This window comes from Condylura cristata, unplaced genomic scaffold (assembly GCF_000260355.1).
Source record: "Condylura cristata isolate star-nosed mole 26May11 unplaced genomic scaffold, ConCri1.0 scaffold00029, whole genome shotgun sequence".
In the NCBI taxonomy this organism is placed as follows: domain Eukaryota; kingdom Metazoa; phylum Chordata; class Mammalia; order Eulipotyphla; family Talpidae; genus Condylura; species Condylura cristata.
The window spans coordinates 11,485,181-11,505,349 of record NW_004567130.1 but is presented as its reverse complement, the minus strand read 5'-3'; the positions used below and the strand labels follow the sequence as shown (position 1 = coordinate 11,505,349).

At 55.1% G+C, this 20,169-nt stretch overlaps 1 protein-coding gene across 2 annotated transcripts in view; it reads right to left on the bottom strand.

Annotated features, from left to right (window-relative positions):
- The window catches only part of SSH1 (slingshot protein phosphatase 1), a 53,878-nt gene that overhangs the window by 23,578 nt on the left and 10,131 nt on the right, over positions 1 to 20,169 (bottom strand). Inside the window, exons 1-3 of one of the 2 annotated variants that reach the window (XM_004690683.2) lie at positions 5,647 to 5,814; positions 2,633 to 2,736; positions 465 to 529 (exon numbers count right to left, since the gene is read on the bottom strand). In XM_004690683.2, the coding sequence (XP_004690740.1) occupies positions 465 to 529; positions 2,633 to 2,736; positions 5,647 to 5,732 (255 nt within the window). In that variant the 5' untranslated portion in view covers positions 5,733 to 5,814. Of the gene's footprint in view, positions 1 to 464; positions 530 to 2,632; positions 2,737 to 5,646; positions 5,815 to 20,169 lie in introns of those variants that run through there. The other variant, XM_012731175.1, reaches the window with a different exon arrangement.

Here is a 20,169-nt window from a genome sequence, read left to right as displayed (position 1 = left end):
GGGCCCTCCTGGTAAAGGTGCTCTCCCGGGCCCTCCTGGTAAAGGTGCCCTCCCTTGCCCTCGCTGGCCCTCCCTGGCCCCTCCTTCACCAAGTCACCATCAGGGACTTCTGCTGCAGCAGCCACTCAACAAGTTTAGGAACTAAGAGGAGATTCGTAGGCGCAGGAGCCAAGCCTTGTTTATGTCCCCAACGTCAAGGCCAGTGCCTGGCTTGGAGGGGACCCCAAAGTTTGTCAAATGGATGAGCAAATAAAAACCCAGACAGCGAAGATTCCACCTTAGCACCGGCCAACAGGGAGAGAGGCACATCTTTCCCTGGATCTGCTGGGTACAGCGGGGCGGGAGGACACTTGGGAGCGTCTGCGACGTGAGCGTGCCCCCCCTCCCTTCCCATCGCTCGTGCCTAATTCCCTACCAAATCTCACAATTAAAAATTAAAACTTGCCACTTTCTTCTCTTCTTACCAGCTTGATTCTATCTTCACAACGCAGGAGGTTGATCATTACTTGAAGGTGTTGGGGCAAGTCACCTGTTGAATCAAGAGGGAAACTTTAAAAGCTCTCCCACCTTTCAAAATCGGCAGAAACCTACGCGAGGCTGCTTCTAAGGCTCCGCTTCTCAGCACTTGGCCCCTCTCGGCTGGCCTCCCCCAGAGGCCACGGCAGAGCTGGCTCTGGCCTGGCTGGGGTAGCCAATGCTCCCTTTCCCCTGCTTTGTGACTCCCATGTCGGGTCACCAACATGAGACCGCCACGGCCGGCCTGCGTCCGCCCGGGCCCCGCCAGCCTTGTTCTGAGCCACAGAGGCAAAAACAATCCTCTTTGTCTGCTGAGTGCCTGAGTGAAAGGGACCTTCTCCACACAGACGCCTTTCAGTGGGCTCGTCTGTAGAGTGGAACTGCTGACAGACAGAAATCCCAAGCCCTGTCTGCCATGCACACAAGGTCGCTCTGTGCTGAAACGTTCACTAAGCATTTACAGAAAACACAGACCACGCAGGCCTAAAGGACAAGCCCTAGAGAGAACGTGAGGACGGGGCTGGCTGGATCTGGGCTACCACAGAGTCCTCCTCAAGGACAGGACAGGACCGACAGGGAAGAAAGGAGCGTCTAGAGTCACACCCGAGCCCGGGCTGGGGGTCTGAGCAGCGTCCTTGCGTGGCTGGGCACCGGCCACCCCCGGGGCTGCCAGACAGTTGCAGAGCAGGAGTAGAAGCGGGCTGGCCAGGGCCCCGTCCTGCCAGGGCCCCGTCCTGCCAGCCCTCAGAGATGCACAGGCCAGTCTAGACCAGTCTGGCCTCGGGTTTCCACAAGAGGGTTTGCACTTGCTTCCCCAAGATCACTCACAGGGTAAAAGTAGTCTTTGAACTAGAGGAAGGAGACATGTGATCCGTGGTGAGCAAAGCCTGAGCATTCGTCTTGGATGTGCTCCGGTGAGGACGTCGGCCATGGTTTAGCGCCTAACGGGGCGGCGCTGGGAGCAAATTTGAGAGTGTTTATGGCTGTACTTGACGTCACTGTGCTACGGACGGCAGCCGCCACACAGGGAGCAGCAAGGAAGCACACGACAGCGCAGACTTTAAGGCCCACCTCCTCCAGGGGACGGGTGGCTGACGGGCAGCGTGGGGGGCCGGAGGCTCAGCGCTGGCCCCGGCCCTCGGGGAGCCCCAGTCCCGCGCCCAGAAGCCAGGTCCCTGCCGCCCAAGCAAGCAGTCTTCCGGTAAGCCCCACTGCCTCCGGGGGCAAGGCGAGTGTTTTCTGAGCTGAAAGCAGACCTAAATGTTTACGTACATGTCAGAATGAGGAAAGAGACCGAGTGGTGATTGCTGTCAATGTGACAACACAGGCGTCTGCCCTGGGCGCTCAGGATGAACATGAGGCTGGGGACTTGAGGGGAGACCAACCAAAGGACCAGAGCGGCGGAGGCCGGGCCCGGCTGCAGCCCGCTTCACCTGCCGCCCCACGAGGGGAGCCACCGCAGGTCCCCCCGAGAAGTGAAGCAGAGATTCACTTCACGCAAATGATTTTCTGAATTCCTCTTTTCAAACTGCCTTTGGTTTCAATGTCAAGTGACCTAAGAAAACCAGCCCCATTGCAGGCCTTTCTCAGCTGTCTGGTTCTGGGCCTCCAGGTTTGATCCCTACCTCACCACCCCTGCGACTTCCCCAAACCAAAGCCACCAGTGAAGAGTCAACACCCCTGCTTTCACGCCAAAGGTTCCTATAGAAACTCCCCAAGGAGCAGAGGAGTGGCAGGGTCTCCAGGGTCCCCAGACAGGCAGGCAACACCCCAAAGGGGTCATTTTCAAGGGGACAACACCCGGCTATCATCAGACACATTCTGGTGCCGTGTCTAAAAGACAGCCACTAACCATCTGCGGCTCACTGGCCACCCAAAAAGAATGCCCCTCATTTCCTATGGAGACCCGTGTGCTCACCAGAACAGCGCCCCAGTGCCACTGGAGGCGTGAGGCCCGCCCGCCTGCCTGAGGCAGCAGCGTGATCCGCGCCAGTGGTCGCCAAGCCCGCCCAGCTCCACTTCCCCGGCCTTGAAAGCAGCACCCTGCTACCCCCGGCAACGGGAGGTGCCTTGGTTACACAGAAAGCAAGTTCCGGTATGAGAAACGTGGATTTACCTGCATGTTTGTGGGGGTGTTGCAGACTCCGCTGGCCTTGAGGGCTGTTTCCCTGCTGTAAGAAGAGGGCTGCTCCTTTCACCATGAAAAAGCTCTCACTTAAGCTGGGAAGGACAAAACCAGAGAGTTAGGCGGGAAACAGACTGGGAACTGCAGGACAGCGATGCACCGGGAGCCACACCTCCCCTGCCACACCGTCCCGTCGTGGGGCTCTCCCCAGCCCTGGCACGAGCTCACTGCCAGAGCCGGCGTGGTGAAACAACGCTTCTGCTCCGACACTCCGACACCCTGGGCTCTACGGGCGCTCCGGAGCCAGGAGGCCCTTCCTGTGGGGCCCTGTAAAGGGCTTCGCTGTGATACAACATCCTCTAAAAACAGACAAGTGTGCGAGGGCGCGTGAGTCACCCTTGGTTGTGGCTCAGACTCCCTGGCCGTTAGCGGCGTCACGCCCCCTAGCCTCCCTCGGTGTCACCCCAGGGAAGGTGCTTTCGCTCATGTCCACCATCTCCAGGAAAGCAGGCGGCTGCTGACCCGTCACGCGACGTCACCGGGGTCGCTGTGCCCACAACCGCTCCTGGAACCGTCCCGTGGACCCGACGAGGTCTCAGTACAAGGAATCTTGGTGGGATTTTCCTTTGGGTTGTTATTTTAACTAACAATTACATCCGCATTCAACCTAAACATTGCTTCCAGTGATAACTGAAGATCTGGCTCTCAAAAAGATCTTTTGCTTATCCAGAAATTAACACTACTGAAAAGGAAACCCTCAGATATTAATGCTGCCGCGCATTCAGGAGCACCAGCAGGCTAAGGATCTTCCATGACATACACCCAGGTTATGATGACTGGGTTTTATTTTCTTTGGGGGGGGGCACCACATGTGATCATTTTCTTTATATTTCTTAGTATCTCTCAAACTTCTCTACTGAGCAAATATGAATTTTTAAGTGACCATTTTTGTTTGATTTCCAAACCACCACAAAACATCCATGTTATGAAGGGAAAATTTATTTCTATTAATTTGGGGAAAGAAGATCATAGTTCAAATTATACACCACTAACCCTCTCTTGAGCACCCAATTAACCCATGAAAACTTTAAAAAGAAAACTCTCTAAGAAAAAGCCACACTTTTTCTCCTGTTTAACAGAAAGCAAATCAACTCCTGAAATACAAGGATGTCTTCTGTAATATGAAAAAAAAAAAAAAGATCACCTTTGCCTCAGACGCCTAATACAAGAAGTTAAACATTCTCATGCAGGAGTAAAACATTCAGGAGTCTATGAGCTGATTTTAGGAGCTGAGAAATGTACCAAGAAATTCACATCTAAGTCAACAGCTCCAGAAATCAGCAAAATGATCTTTTTCTATATCATTAAATCCACTTTGCAATCTGTTCATTTTTCTGGCGGATTCTCACGCTAAAAACAGTGACTGCTCAGTAGCCAAAGTTCTCGCCCGAGTTCTGCCTCTGATTCTGGACTCTGAGACACGGACAGCTGGCTTTGTGTTTCATAATACCGAAACTTTACACCTCCTGGCCCTTCCAGGCCAGTGGGCTGCCAACCTCTCCATATTAGTCATGTATCTGTGCGTCAAGTTTCAAGCACTAAGGAGCCAGGATTACTACTAGTGGAGGAAATGAGAAGCCTCTCCTCTCTGCAATCTCTCACCTGCCGGAGACAGAGAGCTCTTTAGCACCCATGCGAGCAGTTAAATCTCAGGGCATCGTATGCCAGCTGGATGCAGGGTCACCCAACATTTTTCTACCCCTGACACTTGTCATCTTGTCTTTCCTTAAAGTTTATGACTAAGTTTGTTTTCAGAACCATGCAGTTTTAGATAGACACAGATCACTTTCTACTTATTCTCATCAAAACCTGAAAGAGTCGCCAAGGGACTCCAAGACCCGTGAAACATATACGTGCAATCAGACGGTCCAAACTGCTGGCGAAATTTCTGCGAGGCAACATCAACCTCTTTTGTTTGTGAGTTATTAAAAAAAAGAAAGAAAGAAAAAGTCCATGCAATAGAAACCCCCGTGCTCTGGAAACATCCAGCCATGAACGATGACCTTTGCCTTGGAAATCAGGGGCAGAAATTCCCTTGTTTTCCCTTACATTTCCTCTGGAAATTTTTTTTTTTAAAAAAGGAACAATGCAAAGGAACGGGCCGCTCAACAAGGCTGCTTGTTCCTCTGTGTCTCTGCGGCTGACAGAGAGTCAGAGCTCCCAGCTGCATGTACAGTCTGGGTGCTGCACCAGCGGGGGCCCAGGACACTTCACCTCTGTTCTCAGGGTGGCCAGCAGCAGCAGCCCACTGTAAGCAGCACAGGGCTGGACGCCACAGGGGAGCCGGGCGCCGCAGGATAACCACACTGGAGGACTTGGGGCCGAAAGGATTTATGAAATCCTCGTGACCCCATTTCCCGTCTTCTGTTCTGCACTCCCTGCAAGCCCTGGGCCTCATGGTCCCTGGTGAGGGCAGCTTCCTGCTGCTGGGGCTCCGGGAGGCCCCCACACCAGCCTCTCATGCTGCCGCGGGGGCTGGCGGGGAGGAGGTCCTGCGCGAAATCCTTGTTGGTGCTGGACATTCCGACCCTGAGAACCGAATTGTGCAAAACCACACATCGCCCTTCCCAGCTTTCTCCCAGATGACAGTCAAGACGGAGTCCTCAAAAGAGTTGAAGTCACAGGAGGTCAGACTCAGACCAAAAAACTGAAAAGATTTCCTCGGTGGCCTTAAGGAAAATCTTGGGCGATGGAAGGTGAGGCGCAAGATTAAAAGCAAGTTCCCTCCTCCCACCCTCAAGGCCTCCACGGGACAAGCATGTTCTCAGACACTGGTTCCTGCCGTTTGAGAAGATGGCACAGATTAAAGCTTCTACAAGGCATTGAAGACTGACAGAAACCTCAATCGATGCTCTCGACATACCCCAGCCCTCGAGTCTAACAGCAGTGTCATTCTGAAGCCGACACAGGGCTGGAAAACAGAAATCAGAGGTGGCGATACGTACTAATCTGGGCTGGAAGCCTCTGGACAGCTGAAGTAGTGAGTTGGCTGCAGGGAGATGCAGAAGTCAGTGAAGTAACAAAGGCTCATGACGGCCCCTCACATCTGGAGCCCCGCGCAGGCCGGGCGCCGGGGAGCAGCGGGTCCGGGGAGAGGCTGGAGTCTTGGAGAGGAGCCTCCTGGTCGGATGGTTCCACCCTGAGCGCAAAGAGCTCTGGTGGAATTCTTGTCTTCCCCTGATATTTGGGTTTACAAAGGCCCTTGTCCCCGCATCTCCTGATGAAAGACGGCCATTCAGGGGAGCAGAACAGCTGAAGTTCCTCTAACCACTTTACTCCTACGGCTGTTTTCTGTAGGCCCCAGGAACAAGCAACGGGGTGTGTGTTAGAAGTGGGGAGGGAAAACAGCTGGCGGCCGGGCCCAAGTGCCACGCGGCTGGGAGCCCCTCTTGGTGGCGTCCACGTATTGAAGGGCTTCTGTTTCTTTCGGATCTCCGTCCATTCACTCCACGGTGACCGTGGGCAGCTGTCACAGTTACTCAGCATTTTCAGAGCCTTTTTACATTCTAAAAATTCTTTAGTCCTGCTAATCGCTATCTGGAGGGGGGAACCCAGCTAGAGGGATCAGCATGTGCACGTGTGGGAGGAGCTTCGGGGTGCTACCCTGACAGGGGCGAGGGAGGTGAGGCAGCCCCAACACCCACTGGCCGGAGCCAGCCAGCGGGGAGCTCTGCTTTCACTCCTCTCAAACAATGAAATAACCCTCAAGCCAGGAACAACCAAAATGCAGGCCAGGGTGGGAGAGTGTCCTAGAAAGGAGCCAAGAGAGGAAAGGGCCCCCAGCAGGAGGCTCTGAAACACCTGGTGGGGGAGGCGTCATCCACAAGGCTTCCCCAGTTCTCAGAGGATCGATGCCCCCTCAGAAAAGAACTGAGACTACAACTGTTCTTGCTTTGCGGTTGAGGAAACCACAGCTTGCCGGGGAGCACACTTCTCGACAAGATGGGACTGGCCCCACATTTCTGCCCCACACCCACCTTCCTAACTCCAGTAACGCCCGTCGTTTCTGCTGGTCTGGAGCCAAAGTCAGGGCTGAGACCCCGTGTCACCTCCGCCGTGCCTGCACCGAGGGCCTCCTGCAGCCTGGCCCGCTTCCAGGTAGGCGGTCGAGAAGTCCGGGCGGGGACAAGGTTTCAGGTCTGCTCCCAGCACCGTGTGTAGGAAAGAGAAGGTTCGATTCCTGGAGGCAGAACCTCAGGGAGAGAAGCGGAGTCCTTCTGCCGTGTCCGGCACTGTCAGTCTCGCTGTTAAGACACAGGACACACGGGCAAGTCCTTAGGGCTTAGTGGGAGCCCAGAGCGGCGTCAGGAGTGGCCGGCCAGGCTGGTGGAGAAGCTGCTTCTCACCCACGGTCTCTCGTCTGCTGAGCACCTGCCATGTGGCAGAGACTGTACCAGCCATTGAGCTGTGCCAGGGCGTCTAATTCCCACAGCACTGCAGGGTAGTCATTATTCCGCCGTGTGACTCAGGAGGAAACCAGCCAGGCTTCTGAAAGCATCTCCAGGGATGGCCTGGGCAGCCACGTTTTCAACACACCCCCTCAGGGATTCTGGTGCACTGTGAACTTTCCCAAAATACAGGCACTGGGGTGGGGTTCACACTTCCTGGGTCTAACTTACGTTCTACTCTATGGAAGTTCTGATATTCATTTGCAGGGCTCTGCTCATCCCAAATAACCAAATACGTGCAGACGCAGATAATGCCAAGCCCTGCCAAGCCTCGGCAGGCAGACCCCGGAGGCTCTGCTTTTGGGTGGTTTAGGGGTGGGTCATGCTACTTAGAAATACAATACCTTGAAGACTGGAAATACGGCGGGCAGAAACATCACAATACACAATATGTTAATATCTCTGATTTCCAATTCTGGCTGTCCATCTAAAGAAACATGAAACTTCTAGAATGGAGCCACGCTTGGGTCTAGGCTCAGCTGATTCTCCTCATTCGGAAGGTGCGTAACGAGTCCCGGGGATCTGCTTTTTTGAAAAATGTCCCGGTGGTGCTTCTGATGCAGAGCCAAGGCTAAGGCCAGGAGTTTCCTGGATTTAACCATAGTAGAAGACACAAAGAAAACTGACCTCGAAAAAAGACCTAACACACAGTAGGTACACAATAAAAGTTTTTTAATTGTGTCGTTTTTAAACTGAGGTAATGTTGGTGCGCATATGACTTGGGGCTCACGCCTCTTCGGGTGCATATTACCTCTCCATGCCCACACCGAACCACCGGCGACCCTCCAGGAAAGTCCACTAGGCCCCTGCCCCTCTGCTGCCACCCTTAAACCTCCCCTCCTGGCAGCCTCACTTCTAGTGAGGTTTCTAGGATTTGTTTTGGTTTAGCTTCGCCTGTTCCTTTGCTTTGTTTCTTTATATTCCACACGAGTGAAATCATCCGGTATTGGTCATGCTGCATCACCTGGTATTTGTCATTCTTGTGTCACTTAGCAAGGTTTCATCTTTTTTATAGCTGAGTAGTATTCCACTTTGGATAAATACCACATCTTCTTCATCCCTGGTTTGCTGCGTGGGCACTGAGGTTGTTTCCAGACTATCCACCGTAAATACTACTACTGCAGTGAACATGGGCGTGCAGGAGTCCTTCCCAGTTAGTCTCTGCCTTCTTGGGATGGACACTGAGGAGGCTCTGCTGGGCCATGCAGCAGACCTATTTTTAATCTTCTGAGAAACTCCATTCTGTTTCCCACTGGGCCGGGCCAGTCCACACGCCCTCCAACCATGCACCAGGCTGGCCCCTCACCTCCCATCACTTGCACAAGAAAATGTTTTCTGTTGGTGAACGCTAACACTAATAAAAATGTGAGGTCCCCACAGAAGTGGGGAGCACAATGAGGGGCCATGAAGGGAGGTCACACTAGGCCAGAAAACAATGTGACACTTCCCTAGGAGCAGAGACAGGTTAGTGGAAAACTGCAGGTTGCCTCTTCTGCCAAACACTGCCGCTCTCAGGGGCCCACAGCCCGGGTCACCACCCACACGGCAGCGGCAAGGGCAGGGCAGCCCTCTGCCGCGCGGCTGCCGACAAGGCAGAGTGCCTCCTGCCGACTCCACAACCCCTCCCGTTGGACTGAGTGGCACTGTGACGCTCACTGTGTCTGTTTTAGGATTTCTGTGCAGCACCATGCAAAAATTCAGACACTCCAAGCTAAAGTACTGAATCTGACAAGGGCCCCAAGTTGACTGGACTGGTTGACATGAACAGACCTACATTTATTTTAATTTTTCAAACAGACCTACTTTTATTTACTTTTTTTGGGAAAGGATTTATTTACTTGTGCATACAAGAACTGGGGTACAGACCAGAGGTGCGGGGGGGGGGGTGAGAGGATTCACCAGAGACGGAGTGGGGAGCAGAACAGGCAGATTAACTGAAATACACTGCTGAGGGGAGCAGCGGGTGAGAGAGGAGAAGTCTGCTGAGCCATGTGGGTCACCCCCTTGGCCAGGGGTGGAACTCAGGATGCAGTGGCTTACTGCAGACAGCCTCAGAGTGCTGCTCTTCAATCCCCTGCACCATCAGGGAGAGTCCCCAGGCCTACTTTTACATGGGTAGAATTAACACTGGATTGCACTCAGCTCTACAGGGTGATTACTAGGGACAGTAGTTCATCCAGTGGACTTGTTGATGATTCTAGAGAAGGGAAAATGAACGTAAAGCTGTTACCACTGAAGAAGGGGAATCAATGAGCTGTCCCAGGAGGAGGTTTCGTTAATTCCATTTGGAGGAATGGATATTCACTGCACCCCTATCATGCACAGTCAGTGCTAAGACTGTAGACTTCAAAATGAAACAGACACAGCTCCTGCCCTTGAACGACCTTAGTTTAGTGGCCAGACAGACATGGGACAGTAAAGCGCAGTGGGGTTCACGGCAGAGGGGTGGCCAGGGGGCTGCAGATGCACCCCCCCACACATACATGCACGTGGAAGGGACACGCAGCCCAGAGAGATTCCCTGGAGGAAACCTTGAAGGATCAGCAAATAAAGAGGGGGCTCGGGAGCAGGGAGATTGCATTATATGCACCCTACGGAGAGCAGGATTCAGCTTCTGTCTCAAAAGGCTCCACTGTGAATTCACAACCTTTTATCCTGCTTTATAAATCCATTTCCCATAAGTCTAGATAGCAGAAATTGGCTTCTCAGAAAGTGATCACCCCTGGGTGAACAAACAGATTCAGGTCTCAGAGCATGCAAAGCTTGATGAACCTCGGGCTCCTTCCTGGAGAAGCCATCAGCTGTCGCACAAGGTCTCATCAGCTGTCGCACAAGGTCTCAGCACCCGAATGCCCAGTACACAGCAGGCACTCAATGTGTGCTCTTTGAAATAAGTAAATGACACTTTTCACTTGAATGGTGCTTTATTGAGCACCTGACCCTACATTTTTTCTACTTTTTTTTTTAAACATTTATTTATTTGTACATACAGAACTGGGGTACAGGCCAGAGGCTCAGGGTGGTGAGAGGCTTCACCAGAGACAGAGTGGGGAGCAGAACAGGCAGATCGACAAAGTACACTGCTGAGGGGAGCAGCGGGAGGGTCAGGAGAGGTCTGCCACGCCATGTGGGTCACCTCTGGGGCGGGCGGGGATCGAACTCATGCGGAAGTGGCTTTAGCTTCTCAGTGCTGTGCTTTAACCACTGCGCCACCAGGGAGGGCCTTTTAAAGTTTTAATTGTTTTTATTTTAAAGATTTATTTATCTTTTTAAGCATACAGAACTGGGGTACAGGCCAGAGGTGCAGGGGCGGTAAGAGGATTCACCACCAGAGACAGAGTGGGGAGCAGGACAGGCAGATTGACAAAGTACACTGCTGAGGGGAGCAGCGGGTGGGTCAGGAGAGGTCTGCCGCACCATGTGGGTCACCTCTGGGGCTGGGGATCGAACTCACACTGAAGCGGCTGTGTCCTAACCCGTTGCACCACCAAGGAGGGCCCTTTCCGCTTACTTTTTAACAATTTCATTCTGATGAAAGAAGACAGAGAAGAGAAGTGGATTATCCATAGTTATAGGACCAAGAAGGGGCAGAACTGGACTGAGACTTCAATTTGCACCTGTATACAGAATGCTCCCCCAGAGGGTGGGGTGGTGTGACCTGCGGCAGCAGCGGCAGCAGTGAAGCTGGGTGGACACAGCCCTACTTCCGGTCACCACCGCTAATGTCAGATGGACTCAGAACTCCACTCCTGGCAAAGTGAGGTTCACAGGGATGCAAAGGAGACTGAAGACTTAGTATCTGAAGTTACCAAAGAAGACTGGAGGTGGAGATGCAAAATTCTTCCAACTGATCTCCCGCAGGCTAGTCCATCATTTTTAACTTACTGGGTCAGAAGTCACAGAGACCTGAGTTGCAACAAACTTTTTTTTTTTTTTTTTAATTTTGTGCCTCACAGTGTAATTAGGCAAGGTCTTGCTCCAAATACTTTCTTGAGAACATAAGAAAACAAGGAACTCAGCTGGCATACCTATCAGCTATAGCCCCAAACTGTTCCTTGACACTGCAAACGGGCAGTTTCCAACTCTGCAGAGCACGGCACTGGGAAATGGGGTCACAGGCAAGACGTGCGGTGGGGCTCACGGCAGAGCTTGTATTGTTTGGCTGGAAGGCGTGGGCTTCTCTCAGAGAGAAGGAATGTCCAAAAGGATTTCAGATAGTAAGAAACATCCTCCAAAGCCAGCTCCCTTCATACCAGCGGGTAAGAGCAAGCAGCTGAATATACCAGCAAACTCGCAAAAGCAGAATTTTTCCCTCACATAAATAAGGCAGCAATGACGCATCTTGAGTCGCTGAACTACCGTGAGGAGAGTTCCTCAACAGCCTCCGGGCCCTCAGGCTGCCCTACAACAGTTGAGCTGATGCTCCTGCCTCCGTACATCTGGTCCCCCGGGATCTGAGCCCCCCGAGGAGGGGCAGCAGGCATAAAGGCCGCGTTGTGTGGGAAATGCAGTGGCAGCAAAGACAACCCCCCCCAGCCAGAAATAACAGGCACACGAAGGAAATATTCTTGCAACAACTCCGAAATTCCAAGAACACATTGTCTCAACCATCCAGGTTCTAAGTTCTTTCTTTGGCTTAGAGCTCCGTCCTGTGTCTTTTCTCCTCCAAGGTCTAACCTTTCCCGGGGCCCCCCTCCCCAGTGCAGCGCTGGGCCTCCGCACTCCTATGCGCCACGATGGATGCCCAGTGCCCGGCAGGGCGGCACTGCCCACGAGAAGGCCACCGTCCCTGCCTACACAGCCCAGCGCTGTGTGGCACACCTCCCGTGTGCCAGTGTGGCTAAGTGTGACTGATGAAGCTGTCCGCCTAACTGCATGCGAATCAGCCACACGGCTGACGGGGAGGGCCCAGGCAGCGCAGCAGGAAGCTTTCCGCGCCGCCGAAGGGGTCAGGCTGGGCTCTGGCTGCAGGCCCACCCCGCACAGGCGCTGCCCCCTCTCCCCACACTCCTGCCCAACTTCCCATCATGTGAACTCGGACTCACTGCAGAGTCCAAGCGTCTTGGTCCTGGGGGCCACCACTCACCATTATACATCGCGAACTCCATTCCCCTTATCTGACACTCCTGGCCTCAAGGCGCTTATAATACCGTCAGAAAAAGGTTCTACGTAAAAACCTCTCTCGTTACACCTCACACTGCTCTCCCCTTCTCCATGCCACATGTCTCCCCTGCACTGTCCTCCCGATGTTTTCACTCTGCTTTCAAGCTTCCCCCTCTCTCACCTGTATCCCCACTTCATGCCTGTATTCCAGGGTTCGGGCCTTCGCCAGGAGGCCTTCTATGGAGGCCCACCCCAGCTGCAAGCCACGGCCCTGCCTTCCAATGTTTTTATGCCTCCCCTCACTTCACAGGTGAGGAAACGGAGGCTCCCGCTTCTCTGACCACATTCCTGAATTTATTGACCTACAAACTGGTAGTGAAGTCATCATCACACCAGTCTTCACAATCAGACTCAAGGCCATTTACTCATGATTTTTAAACTCTACCCCCTGCAGAATTCTCAGTAAACACTCATGGGTAAGCTGACCCGGCCCGGCCTTTCTTACCGCCTCTGGGCATGTCACGACTAACTCAGCCAGGTAACCTCTGCGCAGCTGGGACATGGTGAGTGGACAAGCAGGACTCCCCAAGTGAATGCGCGGTGTCAGGACACGTGGCAGCCGGGGCCCCCTGGCAACCAAGCACTTCCAACAACATGACCAAGCACTCCACGTCTCCTGGGCATCCAGCGAGCCAGTCACAGCAGCTTCTCCAAGTCGGAGCCCTCCCTGGGCGAACAGTGCCCACCATGCTGATGGCCAGCATCTTTGTGGGCGTCATGCTGGACACGTGACACATAGGCATTAACTTTCATCATCCACCTATGTTTCACGCATGGGGAAACTGAGGCTCAGCGAGATGATACCTCTTGCTCAAGTTCATAGGCCATGAAGTGGAGACGCCAGGCGAGGAAGGCAGGCGTCTGACTGAAGCTTGCATCTCTGCAGAACTGACTCTTGGGAAAACCAGCCAGGAAAATCTACTTCTCCCAACAACTCAAAGTAAAGGCACTGGTGGGTAGAGCAGCGCGGGCCCTGGAGCTGGGGCAAAGGCACACTTCTCCAAATTGGGGTGTCTGGGGTGGGTAGGTCACGCATGTGCAGGAGAAGTGGCTGCAGAGTTTGAGGGTTACAGGCCGGGAACAATTCAAAGAAGTAAAATAAAGGGAGCAACTGGGAGCCGAGCTCCTCACTGTGGAGAAGGAGCTACCAGCGGAGAGAAAAGGAGACAGCGCCCCGAGGGCTGGGCGGAACGGGAGCTGAGTCCCCACACTGGGGTCCAACACCTTTCACTGGCGTGGATCCAGGTGCCAGGGCCGGGCGTGCCCACACATCCCCGTGCCCAGGTCTGCCCCGAGGGCCCATGGGCAGCAGCACAAAGCAGCCCAACGACCTCAGTTCTGAATCTCACTCTCACCGAAAGGAAGCGAAGCGGGGCGGCTCCGAGGTGAGATGAGCGATTCCGAGATGGCGCGGGAGTGCAGGACGGGCCTGGACGTCTGGTCCCAGCAAGCAGGGCTGGGTTCAGGGTGGTGCAGGCACACCAAGGGGCGTGGAAGCGGACTCAACGGGATCCCACTGGCCAAACCCGGGCAGAGCAAATTCCAAATTCAACGCTACAACAGGGGACCAGCCTCTGAATGAAAGAAACAGGAGCCCACAGGGGCCTGATGGGGGACGGGACAGTAACATCGTTTCCAAATGCCCCTCCGAGGAGTATTTCTTAATGATAAGGGGAAAGAGTAACTGCCCAGCCCAGCCCAGCCGGGCAAAAGCCCCTGGTGGGCACAGCGAACAGCACCAGATGGGACCTACCAAACCCGCTGCTGTCCACAGGCCCCGAGGGAGGGCCAGCATCGCTCCCACCATTCCTGCCAGAGAGCAAGACCCGAAGGCATCTGTGAGGGAACGTCGGGCCAACTTATGCTAAGAGACACTGCAAAACAACGAGCCTGTCCCTTCCGAGTGTCCAGTCCTGAGAGTCAGATCCAGGAATGCCCCAGATGACAGAGATGGAGACAGAGACAATCACACACTACGGGGGGGCCCTGGGCGGGACCCTGCTATGACAAAGGACATTGTTGAATCAAACAGGGCACCCAGAAAGGGATCAGAGGATTAGATGGCAGTAATGCATCGGGGTCAGAGGTCAAAGGTCGAAGGTCTGGCCTGTAGGAGAATTCCCTGGCTTGTATTCAAAGGGTAACCGGCATCAGGCAGGCCACTTATTCTCTGACAGTCCGAGAACTGACTTCTGTACTGGATTTGCAACTTTGCTGTATGTTTATAATGTTTCAAATTAATTTTTTTTAAATTCTGCTTAATTGGATTTTGGTAGAACACTCCTTGTAACTTTATTGGGAGGTGACAGTTACGACCATTTCACTGATCACTGTCACTGGCACAGTGAATGGCTCTCCCTAGCCACCCTTTCCAGACCTTCCTCCACACTAGCTGATGTCTCTCTCCCTGCCCTAGGGCCCTATTCTCTCTGTCTCTGCACCTCCCAGAACAGAGGCAGCCCTATCATGGGCCAGGCGGTTGTGGGGGGAAGGGAGGGCGAGATCTGTCTTTCCAGTTCCTCCTGGCCTGTGGGTGTGGGGATTTTGAGGCCTCCTGTGCACACAGCCCAGGTCATGTAAGATCTAATTTTAGCATTCCCCTGCTGGGGGACCACTTCTGCAACAACAGGGGGCCAACCTGCCCACTGGAGCCTCCCATTGTGGGGGGCAGGCAGTCAGGATGCTGCAGGCCGCAGGATGTGACTCAGCATCCTGTTTTCAACATCAGGGTGGCCGGCCGGCAGCACTGGCAGCACAGGGGCTGACTTCACCTCCCAACACCACATATGCCCAGGTTAACTGGTGGGACGGCAGCGGCATCAGCTTTCCCTGCAGGCGTTGGGGCCAAACCGAGACAAGCTGCCTGCCCGCCCACTCTCCAAGCGCCCCAGACACCCCTGAGTTCAAAGTAACTGACTAGGCGGTATTTTGAGGACAGCAGGAATCCACACAGCTGCTCGTGCTTCTCTTTGCTTTTACTCCCAGGAGGCTCAGTCGGATCTGTAGCCATTATTCGTATTATTTTCCTCTACTTTCTCCGTGTCCCACTTCCCTGATTTAAAATCATACTGCTGTCTGTGAGTTCTATAAGCTGTTTCAAATCCCTTTTGCACAAAGCTACAGTAGACCCAACACATACACACTACCCTGAAGGACTCTTTCCCACTAAACATGGAAGCCCTGGAATTCAGCGCTGAATGCAATACACATGCAGACCCCAAATATGCTCCAGCTGAACTGCTAAATGAAGCCGGTCTAAATAAAAATCACCTCCGTTGCTCCCCAAGAGACGCTTACTTCTCCCTCCCACCCTCTGTGGTGGGGCCAAGGGTGCCAGGCCCAGGACACAGGCTCCCCAAGGAGCCCACCTGCCTCCCAGGGCTTCACTCTCAGACCCAAACTCAGGCACACAGACCAGGCACGGGCTGGGCAGGCTGGACGCTCAGGAAGCGATTTCCAGGCAGCCTGGCTCTCCCTAGCCACGCCAGCCCTACCTCGCCGTGGGGATCCAGAGCAGACCCAGATTTGGGAAGACAAATCTGAGAACTCGTGGCCGGTGTGCGCTGGACCCTCTCTGGGAAAAGTTCCTGACAGCACAGGAGGAAGCAACAGATATTCCCCAATACCTCAGGCCCTCTGACAGCCTGCTCTGCAACAAAGTCTTTTTAAAAAGACTTTCAAAGTGGCCATTTCAAGAAAAAAGAAAGAGATCAGTACAAATAATGGACACAAGACAGGATGGTTCCCAAGCTCAGCACACCTTGCAGGGACACGGCCAAGCGCCGGTGGCTCGTATCAGGCCTACTGTGTGGAGCTGGATTTCTGGGGGCAAGCGCCAGAGTCCAGGTGGAGGGCGGCGGGGAGGGGCTCCCTGGGGCCCTGACGGAGATGGCAGGACTGTGTGTCAGGCGGGATGGGCGAGGCCCAGAGCAACGCACAGCCTACGGCGCTCTCGCACAGGCCGGGAAGGAAGGACCCAGCAGTGGGAGGGGACGAGGCTGGGCCCAGGTCGTGGCCGGCAGATGTCAGGGGCCAGGCACAGGCTAGACCCTGCCCGGGGCCGGCCCAGCTCTGAGTTTCGCCAGCATAGGGTGCTCACCACCTTTGCCACGGGAGCACCACCAGGCTTACCAGAACCCCAAGTGGGAGCCTCCAGGCCAGATTCACCCCCAGCCCAATCACTCAGGGTCTTGAAAGTGGCTCCTCCACACTCTGATTAATCCTATTTTGATTAATCCCGTCTTCTGGCTACAGCCTTCGTGAGGCAGGGCCTCTGGTTTGGAGGTTATCCTGGTTTAAGGAATGTTCTAATCAGCTGTCCAAACCCAGATACCTGGCCACAGCACAACTTCAGCCAAGGAGGCATTCAAAAGGCGGAGACTTTTCTTCTGAAGCACTGTGTGCGCTCAGCCCTCAGGGAGAAGGCCGCGGATGAGCAGAGGGCCCACTGCCTCTCACTGGCCACGCCAGTTCTCTCTCTGGGGTCCCAACCATAACCCGACGAGGCCAGCAACCCTGAGCCTGCTCTCACTCCATATGGGGGTAAAAAAGGACAAGGCTTGACAGCCACAAATGTACAGCAGGAGGTGAGAAGCACAATGTGACACAGCCCCAGATAGGGAGGGGGCTGAGCACTCTCACTCTTGGGTCTGGAAACCGTAATGTGGCCATGCCTCTTCTCCTTACAGGCGGGAGGCCGGGCCTCGCAGGTGAACCAGGGGTTAAAGACCCAACACTCTCAAACTGCTGCCAGCCACTGCGGAATGAGCCCGATCCCCAGCCAGGGAGCCCACCCACAGGCGCCGCAGACCTCTTCTGACCCGCCTGCTGCTCCCCTCAGCAGTGTACTTTGTCGGTCTGCCTGTTCTGCTCCCCACTCTGTCTCTGGTGAGTCCTCTCAGCCCCTACACCTCTGGTCTACACAGGCATAAATGAATAAAACTTAAAAAAAAAAAAAAAAAAAGGCAGGACTGAGATTCAGAGCTGCTTAGTGACTTGCCAGAGGTTGCACAGCACAAGACACTTCGGGCAGAAGCCAGGCTCCTGACTCCCTTGCAGAACTCTGCTCCGTCTCTAGGGGCCGCCACCCGGACCGTCATCTGGAGAAAGCGTGCGCTCGGCCCTCCCTGGTGGCGCAGCAGGGCAGAGAGCAGCACTGCGAAGCCAGCTGCTGCCTCAGCACGAGTTTGATCCAGGCCAGGGGGTGACCGCAGGGCGAAGAAGACCTCTCCTGGCCCGCCCGCTGCTCCCCCCAGCAGTGTACTCCGTCAGTCGGCCTGTCCTGCTCCCCACTCTGGTGAATCCTCTCACCGCCCCTGCACCTCTGGCCTGTACCCCAGTTCTGTATGCACAAATAAATAAATCTTAAAAAAAAGAAAGCCTGAGCATTCCAGTGTGTGCCAAGCAAGGGTCCCCCGGCGTTCTGCAGACATCTAAGTACCGGTATTCCCAAAGTTTAATGAAATCTACTATACTCCGAGCAAAATTCATTTTAAGTTACCTTAATAACAAGTTTAATTAAACTCCAACAGGATCAAATTAACTCCACCTCTGTCCTCATTTCTCCCTACAGCTGGATGAGTTTTCCCGATGAGAAAATAATTTAACACATACCAAAGGCAAATTCTCCTTTTGAAATCAAATGTTCCAACAAATGCCAGGACTAATACCTGAATGAAGCCCAAAGGAACAGAAAAACAGTCTGAGGGCCCCGGGACTTTAAAAGCTTATGTTAACCAATGTTTAAACTGGTAAAGCCCGGGGGCGGGGGCGGGAAGGGGCAGAGTAGGACACAAATCTGCCCGTCGCGTCTCGTCTCGTGGGGGCAGAAGGGCGGGTGCGGGTTTCTGAGCGGAGCCCTGCGCTCACCCCGCGCCAGCCTCTCGCCAGGCGCTCCGGGCTGCACTTTCCTAAGATGTGCCGGTCACACAGACACACACACACACACACACACGCACGCACGCTTTGCTGGCTTGTGGCCATGACAGAGAGCTCAAGGGCGCACAGCACCAGAGCCAGGGCCGCCCCTACAGGCAGCCGGGCTGCTCCAGGCAGAGCTGCTCTGGGCCCCGGTGCTGCCCGGCTGCGTGGCGCTCGGGGAGAGGCGCGCGGGACGCTCTGCACCACGCAGACCCGGCGGCGACGGGGCTTGCCTGGCGCACGCGGCTCCCGTGGCACCTCCAGGGTTCCAGCGGGAGGAACAGGCAGCAGAGGGCACCGGGTCCTTCTGGAGAGGCGGGAACCGTCAAGGAAGGGGTGCGCAGAGACGCCTCTTGAACCCGGGGCTCAGGGTGCAGGCTCGGGAGTCAGAGGCCACGGAGCAGGGTCGTGGCTCTCGTCCTCCCGCTACGTGGAACCAGGCCGGTCACCTCTCTGGGGCTTAGTCTCCCCCTCCACAAAGAAGAATTAAAATGGGCCCACTCGTGCGGGATTTTTTGTGTGGACAAGATGAAATAATGCACAGAGGGGAGCGTGTTTGAGGGGTTCACTGCCACCCCTGCTTCCCTCGTCCTCTGCGCACTTACTCTCGCCAGCACTGCGCTGTCTGTCTCAATGGGGCGAGACGTGAGGGCAGGGATTTATGTTTGTTTTGGCCGTGGCTATATCCCAGCTCCTCGTACTGAGCTTGGCACATGGTAGGTGTCCCCCAAAACGCTGCATGAGTGGCTCCGAGGCAGACAGCTCGGGACCCAGTAGTAGGAGATCGGAAGGACAGTGCCCATGTGGACAACTGGGGGAAAATCTCGGCCCTTTGTACCTCATTTGCCATCCAAGACCCCTTTGAGGTCCTCAGTGTAAAAGACAACACAAGAGGCTCCCCAATTTTCCTTGTCAGTTCTACAATTTATGTAGCCAGTCCTGACCGTATGGAACATTTATGTACTTGAGTGAACTTACTACAGAGCACACTCAGGACAGACGCAGGGGAGGAAGGGGCCGGAGGAAAGCAGGGGAATGTGGGGCGCCACCCCTGCAGAGCCAGGCCCCGGGGGTCTGCTGAGTGCTGCTGTGGAGAGGGGCGGGGAGACGATGGCGCCGATCCTGACCTACCAGCTGGGCTGGACGCTGCCCGTTGGAAGCTGCGGCTTCCCTGGGTCACGGCGCGGCCCAGCGGGGACGGGTGACAGAGGGGCCAAACCCAGGCCGACCCCGCCCCGCAGCACTGGGGGCTCGTGGAGGGCGACCCAGGGGCCAACACAGGTGGTGTTTCAGGAGCCGGGAGGGGCACCCACGCAACGCCAGCCCTCAGGGAGTGAAGAGATGAGGGTGCTGGCTGCAGAGAACGCGGCGGCCAGGCACGGTGGTCAAAGCCAGCGGCCTTCCCGGGGCCCCGGTCTCCTCCCACGAGGACTGAGCACACTCTGCTGGCACCACTCTGGGTAACACACCCCGCCATCTCGGCAACACTGAACAGAACACGGTTTCCATGACGTCTTCTCCTCGGTAGACCGGGGCATCTCTGGGTGCCCGGACTGAGGCTGGGGCAGAATCCTGAGGAGGCCAGGACCTCGGTCCCTGGGGCAGGCAAGGCCCTGGCTGAAGTCCCCGTTGTGTGGTGGGGCTGGGGCTGCGCAGTCTGCCTTGAGGAGGCCGAGTCTTCATAGCAGCAAGGGAAGGGGCTCTGTCGAGAGCGAGGTGAGCCTGGCGAGGACCAGACCTCGGGGAGACCCAGACCTCGGGGAGACCCAGCCCGGCCGGTACCGTGACAGCAGCTGTGGGAGGCCCTGCTCATGGATGCAGGCTAAGGTTAGGGGTGCTGGGGACTGCACCAGCCAGGGGGTGCTGGGGGCTGCACCTGACAGAGGCTGCACCAGCCAGGGGGGTGCTGGGGGCTGCACCAGCCAGGGGGTGCTGGGG